The 6,841-nt window shown below is 59.1% G+C and overlaps 2 protein-coding genes across 4 annotated transcripts in view; both read right to left on the bottom strand.

Annotated features, from left to right (window-relative positions):
• LOC113203722 (endocuticle structural glycoprotein SgAbd-2-like) overlaps positions 1–1,205 on the bottom strand; it is an 11,810-nt gene extending 10,605 nt beyond the window's left edge. The window contains exons 1-3 of one of the 3 annotated variants that reach the window (XM_052272019.1): positions 1,039–1,205; positions 827–936; positions 203–616 (exon numbers count right to left, since the gene is read on the bottom strand). In XM_052272019.1, the coding sequence (XP_052127979.1) occupies positions 358–616; positions 827–936; positions 1,039–1,053 (384 nt within the window). In that variant the 5' untranslated portion in view covers positions 1,054–1,205 and the 3' untranslated portion in view covers positions 203–357. Of the gene's footprint in view, positions 1–202; positions 617–826; positions 937–1,038 lie in introns of those variants that run through there. The other 2 variants (XM_052272020.1, XM_026418537.2) reach the window with 2 other exon arrangements.
• Positions 1,206–4,677: 3,472 nt separating this feature from the next.
• LOC113203754 (endocuticle structural glycoprotein SgAbd-2-like) lies at positions 4,678–5,479 on the bottom strand. Its single transcript, XM_026418597.2, has 2 exons — positions 5,328–5,479; positions 4,678–5,212 (listed from the first exon to the last, which is right to left on the bottom strand). The coding sequence occupies exons 1-2, from the start codon at positions 5,337–5,339 to the stop codon at positions 4,745–4,747; spliced, it is 480 nt and encodes a 159-aa protein (XP_026274382.1). The 5' UTR covers positions 5,340–5,479; the 3' UTR covers positions 4,678–4,744.
• Positions 5,480–6,841: the final 1,362 nt, after the last annotated feature.

The raw sequence follows: 6,841 nt of genomic DNA, 5'->3' as shown, positions 1-6,841 counted from the left end.
GCAGAGCGTCTACTAAGTAAAGTGTTTATGAATACTCCAATGTGTAAATGATCTTGAACCCAAACCCATATGTGAAATTAGCAGAATTTAGACAGCATACTTCTCAAGATCCCTTTTAGCTTTGTGTGAGTAGAGGATGTGTGGCACTCTTTCAAGCACTCTCACTGAAGAGATCAAAGGCGCAGATACTCCAAAGCAGCAGTTGTCTATGTATATATATTTATTTTTATTTTTTTGCTTTCACGTATGTACACTAGGTAGGTGGACTCACAGAGCCCGAAAACAGGAAGGCCATATTCAATAGAATAGAATGTCTATGGGGGAAGGGCTTATTGTCTAAGGCGCGAGTCGAGCCGTTCACTTCCTCCGCTGAGGACCATTGCGGGCGTTGAACTCCAGGGAGCGCAGGATGGCCTCGGGGATTGGGGGAGGCGTGGGCAGGATGGCTCCCTGGGGCTGGTAGCCGTTCTCGTCGGCAATGTAGGAGATCTGGACCGGGGTGCCGTCGTCAGCCGTGTAGGCGTACTGGCCCTGCACGGATTGGATGGGGCCGTCGCGGCCGGCGGGCTTCTGGTCGCCGATGGCCTGGGCCTGGATGCCATTACCCGTCTCGTACCTGGAAGCGAAAAAGACCGCGCGTTTAGGCCCGTCTTCGCGGCCCGGCGTCATGCGGCCTTGACAGACGGCTCCCAAGGCCGGATCCGGTCGGACCGTCTCCGGCAGTGCCGGTCAAGGACGCCGCACTGCCGCTCCTCCCGGGTCCACCCAAAACCGAGTCGAGAGAACAAGAAAATATTGCCGTCTCGTTTTCGTCGTGGCTACTTACAAGTACTGGAATTTGCCGTCGGGTTGAATTTGGGACTCGAGCCTCAGGATGGGGATGGGCTGCTGGGGTAGCTGGGCGTAGGCCACTGCCACCAGCATGGTTGCAACGACCTGCCACACACACACACACACACACAATTTCTTAGTCACTGTTGTCACACTTTACCGCTTCACACCTCACACGCGACGCACTCGCCACAGCACCCTGCTTACCGCGAGCTTCATCATGTCTGCGCCGGCGGAGGGAAGTCCCGGGTGTGTGGAGGAGAGAAGAGCACTGAGCGACTGGTGCCAAATCTGACGGGGACTTCCCCTTATATACTAGGCCAGATAGGCTGGGTCGGGCGCGCGGCCGGCGCGGTCCTCCCACCCGGCGGCGCAGGCGGCGCATCACAAAATAAAAGCACAGCCGGCAAGCCCCGCCCCGCCCCGCCCCCATCTGAGAACTGAAGATGAGCAGCACGGCAGCCTACAGCAGCCAGCCTGGGCCTGGCTCGCACGCGTGCGCGCGTGTCGCCTTGTTGAGCAAAGGAGAGGTGCAAAAAGGTAAACACGCGGAAATGATGTTTAATTGTTTTAGCAGGTAAATTGAGCCATTTAGTTTGGCGGAATATTCCTGGAATCTGGATGTCGATACGCGGAGATGTGTATCCCGCGTACTGCCCCCCCCCCCCCCCCCCCCCCCCCCCCCCCGCTCGCCAATAATAGCCTGCTCTGGATTCAATGAATTGGGTTTGTAAACGGCCAACTTCAGCACGACCAGATGCTTCGTTTTGGTCCTGCTGGTCCTGCGGGTGTATGGACTGTGTGTGTTAGTGCAACAGCAACATGAAACCCCCTCGCGGGCTGCCGCTTATTAACTTGACTTGAGTGACCGTAAGACCCCATTGTAAACTTGTCCGTTTAATTAAAGCTTTCAGCCGATTTCTGCCGCCGGTCCTGCAAAGGTTGGTGAAGCGGAGCGACTCGCAGCTCGTCTAGGAGGATGAAGCCCTCTTGCCAGACGCGTATTTAGGGAAGGAGGGAGGGGGGGGGGCGACCGGCCCATCTACCGGCCCTCTAGATGGTCGCTTGAAAGGTAGGAAATTTGAGCTACAAAACTCCTGTACCAGGTGGCTGACTCACGCGGAAGACTTTCGCAGTCGTACTGTACCGCATGCACGCGGGCGGGCGGGTTGCCTATTCGCACGGGTCCGAAAGGAGCCGTGCACGGGCAGCAGGGATAGGCTAAACCCGCCCGCACGCGTGCATGCCGTACAGAATAACCAGACAAGTGCGCGGCGTGAGTCATCCACCTGGTATTTGGGCAACTTGCTCTACACCCCACCCACCCCCAATTTTCGGTCGACCCTTATTACTCTACTTACTACAAACCCCCTGCCTCTTGCTCTTTCTTTCTTTTCCCAATTCCAACCCGTAAAAACGTAGTATTCCGAAATGTGGAGTCCGCCTGCTGGGCAAAAGCATCAAAAGAAAAAGGACCAGATCGCGGAGATGAGAAAGTCGTAACAATCCGGGCGGTCGTTCACGCCATCTGTGCGGAGCTATGGGCCGGGCGGGCACGCGGGCAGCGGGCAGGGTCACGCGTCGGCTGGGTTGCGTCAGGGCACGGCTCTAGAGGTTTGGTATCCAAAGCTGGAATCGGTTTTCGTGTTCTCGGGTACGGTCACATCCATCATGGGCGGCGAGGGGCTGGGAGAGGCTGCGGCGACTCCACCGGCGGCGCAGAGCAGAGCGTCTCCCCCGGCTCGCACAGGAAGGGCGCGGCGAGTAGGGCCGCGCGCAGCTCATGAAGCTGCGGCAAACAGTTCATGAACCTCCCGTGAGCAAATTCGCTAAATTACGCCCGCGAGTAGTTTTCCAGCCGCCCGACGCGCAGCAGCCCAGCGGGAGCGCAGAGGTGCGCATCCCTGCGCAGGCGGGGCGCCGCCGCCCGTCCTGGCCCTGCATGTACAGCGCTGGCCCCCGGCCCCTCCGCACCGCATACAATGTCGCGACGGGCGGAAACCACTCCAACATGACACGGGGGGGCATTGAAAGGGGGTGCGCGGGGGCGGGGGCAGCCGCGGACCGGCCGGCCGGCCGGAGGAGCAGAGGAGCCGACGGAGCCGACTCGTCGGACGAGATTCGACCTCTCCTCGCCGCTCCGCGCCGCGACAGCGGGAGCCACAGACACAGGAGTGGAACGGCCTTGTTCAAATAATGAGGAGTGTGACATCCCAACCAACCCGGCGCTGCAGGGGCCGCCGGGCTCTGGAGTCTCTGGAGAAGCGGCGCGTCCTGCTGCATGGCCACCTTGGGTCCGCTCGGAGCCGGGAAGCGTCTGCAGCAGGGGGTCCGGGTGTCTTTGCTGACCGCTGTTAGACCGTCGGGACCGTGGTCCCTGCAGGTCGGTCAGCGCGGCTCTCACTGGAGCCGGAGTCCCTCGAGCCCCCGAAGAAGTCTGCTGCAAAGGGTCGCTCCATCGGGGTGTTAAAGTGCATTAAGGAGGCGTCAACCCTCATTGAAGTTGAAGTTGAAGTCGCAGCAGCCAGCTGGAAGCGTGTGCCGCTGCCGCAAGCAGAGCAGTCCTCGACTGGTGGTTCGCACCCGCCAGTCTCCCCTCGTTTTCAGAGCGACGTCGACTGCGTCGACGTCGATTTGACGTCGATCGACTTTCGTTGATGGCTGGGGTATACTTGCAGCCCGGGACCGGACCGGCCCGGCTCCGGCCGCAGACCTTCCCCTCCCCGGCTTCGTGATGACCTTGGCCCCGAGAAGAAGATGGTCGGAAGCGACAGCAAAGGTGCTTTCCCGAAGAAATGGGCGTAAAGGCGATGCCGAATTTTACGTCGTTTGACAGGAAGGAAACCAGTCAGCCCTTGGCTTGGTGCGTCCTGAGCCCACCCCTTAAGTGTGTGCACCTCACCTACCCCTTTCAGCGAGTAGTGCGAGCTCAGCTGTGCCAGCCAGCCAGCGCCGCTCCAGTTAGCTACCTCGCCCGCCCGAGCGCCTTCGGATAGGCCAGCCCGGCTTACAACGCTGCGTTGCGGGGTTGCCTATCCGCACTTTGCAGGCGCTTCGGCACTGGAGGGCGCCCGAGTGCTCGGGTGTGCGACAAAAGGGAAGTAGAAATTCCCAGGAATTCACCTCTGTGGTGCGAGATGCATCTACGCCTGCCCACTGGTCAACATTTACACGCTCGTGCTGGAGGCATTGCGGCATATTAGTAGGCAGGCGACATTTGTCCGCAACAATAGCCCATGGGGGGAAGGGGGGGGGGGGCATTCCGCTGGATAGGGGTCGAGTAAATTACCAGACAGGGCGAAACAGCGGGAGGTCGCTTTCTGTTCGCGAGTTGCCCTGGCTCTGGCCAGATATCCTCTCTCACTTCTCGTAATTTTACCGAAGAAGCACGCATCCAGTGTTTATTTATTTTTATTTCAAGACCCACGCACCGGTTTACTCTTTTCCCCGGCGGGACCACTGGCCGCACACGCAGCCAACACACAGCTCCTCTTCCGCGTTCGGTCCGAAATGTCATATATACTACGCATCCGCCGGTACCTGCTACCACCACGCAGCGATAAACAAGAGGATCAGGGCGCGGCCGGGTCTAGCTACCGCTCCCGTTGACCTCCAGCTCCACAGAGAAGCCTATTCCGATTCGGACTATCCCCCTCTCTGCTCCTCCCCTTTCTCCTTCCTCTCAGAGTCCAGTGCGCTACGCCGGGGCTATAGGCAATAGAACTCACATATGTGCACGACAAGTGGCTATCGGTTGTCGGTCAGGCTGTGAGGACTCAAGGCGAACGCGCACGTTGGGACGGTTCGGCCGAAAGAGCCTTGGCGGGGCCACATACAATAAATGTGTTTTGAAAAAGTGGAGTTTGTTTATTAAGTAATTATATCACAGACGGGGTGCGCGCATGGTGCTGACTTAGAAGCGGCGAGCCGGAAAGCCGAAGGCCTTGGGCTGCTGGAAGGAGGTGAAGGTCTGTGAACGCTGGAAGCTGGAGGCCTGGGGCTGGGCCTGGAAGCTGGACTGGGAGGTGACCTGCAGGGACTTCTGGATGGCCTCGGGGATGGGGTGGGGCTGGGGCAGGTGGGCGCCGGATGCCCGGTAGCCGTTCTCGTCGGCCACGTACGAGACGGTGTACACCTGGCCGTCGGGGCCCGTGTACGAGTACTGGCCGGTCACGGAGGTGGCGGGGCCGTCGGAGTCCTGGCTGCTGCGAGCGCTGCCGCCGACGAGCGAGCCGCGGGCCTCGGCGCTGATGCCGTCCTCCGTCTGGTACGCGTACTGGAACTGACCGTCCGCGCCCACGTCGCTGCTCAGCTTGAGGATCTGCGGGTAGCGCTGCTGCTGGGCTGACACCGTCGCCAGGACGCACACGGCTACGAATACCTGCAAGACGATGGGGGTGAAGTCATTTCGGTGATTTAGAGTGGCTACTTAAAAAGACAAACAAATAGATGCAGCTTTTTGACTATTGGGCTAGCCGTTCATTTTGCATCCTTACCTTGGCGATCATCTTGAAGTGGTGTCGGGAGGGTATCTGTGGTGGAGTGCAAAGGAGAGGAAAGTGTGCCCACCTTCAGGGAACTGCTCTTTTATATACCTGTGAAGATGCACGCTGACAGCCCGGTCCAGTCGGACCTCGCCACGCCACGCCACGCCACGCCACGCCACGCCACGCCACGCCACGCCACGCTACGCCGGGCCCCGCTGCGCCCCGCACGCCGATATAGATCCCATTCCGAGCGGTGGGGGCCGGGCCGCCAATCTCGCCAAAGTCGAACGATCACGGGCTCTTTGGTGACTACTGGATCAAGGGTGTCGATGTCGCATTATGCGGCAGACGTGATCCATCCGAGCAGAGGACTAGACGAAGGGACAGTCTGTCTAAACGGCTGTGGCCTGTGGCCGCCAATTTTTCGATTCATGCAAACGTAATTATAAAGCCAATAGCTCGACCATGATGGTGCAGAGGCATGCCGCCCAGGAGGCAGTAATATTTTAAAGATAAATATTTGACAAATTGGCAATGGAGGAGTTTTTAAGGGGTGGGCAACTCGGCTGAAGTAAGAGTGTACACAGAAGAGTGCATGGAGTAGCGGAGGCAGGGCTACGACACAACAGTTTTGCGGGTATGCTTACTTTAGGAGCCTCACGGATGGACCGAGTAGGCAAATCCGCAGAAATTTGTGTCATAAACCTGACAAATGTTATGGTGAACAACCGGAGTAGAACCGGAGAGCGGCCGAATTTCACCCGAAAACCAGTCGGAGTAGTCGGGGTACAGGGAGTTCACACCCGGTACGCGCGGAGTTCGTCAAACTTTGCACACAGGAAAACGCGAGTTGTCGACCCCTCGGTCCTGCCTAGGGTTCGTGCAGGGAGGTGCGGGTGGAGGGGGCCGGTGGTGGACTTGGTTAAATCGTGTCGCTGTACAAGGCCGTCGGATAAACGCGTGACATTGTCCCAACTCACTCTTTCCCACATGGTCAATGCGGTATGTGGCCTTGTTCCCGACCCGGGTTCTTCTTTATTTTGGGGCAGGGCACCGGTGACCGGCTGTGACCGGGGCCGCGTGGGGTCGCGCTGCCCAGCCCGTCCGGCCCGCCTTGGCATATGAGTCCAGGCCGATACGGGCCCTGTCCTGCCAGGACCCAGCAGTCCTGGACGCTCCCCCAGACGAACCGACGACACCAATGCGATACGTTTGGCGCGCTTTGCCCCTCCCCCCTCTACCACTTCCCCCCATATTCCCCCGTACCTGCATGTGTCGCGGTCGATTCGATGGCCGGACAGATAAGCCAGCCATTTAGGTCCAGGTCCCATCCCAGTCAGCCCCCCCCCCCTCCTCCACCGCGGGCGCCTTTTACATCCTCTGACTGAAGGACGATCATCCGAAAACATATGGGCAGTGCACTCAACTGACCTTTTCTAGTTTACCCCCGTGACTGACGGTGTAAGCCAGGACCATGAGAGGATTAGCCGAAATATACAACCAAGGCGGGTTATTGCCCCCCC

The sequence above is a fragment of the Frankliniella occidentalis genome, unplaced genomic scaffold, assembly GCF_000697945.3.
Source record: "Frankliniella occidentalis isolate FOCC.00 unplaced genomic scaffold, Focc_3.1 Scaffold184, whole genome shotgun sequence".
In the NCBI taxonomy this organism is placed as follows: Eukaryota; Metazoa; Arthropoda; class Insecta; order Thysanoptera; family Thripidae; genus Frankliniella; species Frankliniella occidentalis.
The sequence above is the reverse complement of the archived record's forward strand: the minus strand, read 5'-3'. Positions and strand labels throughout refer to the sequence as shown.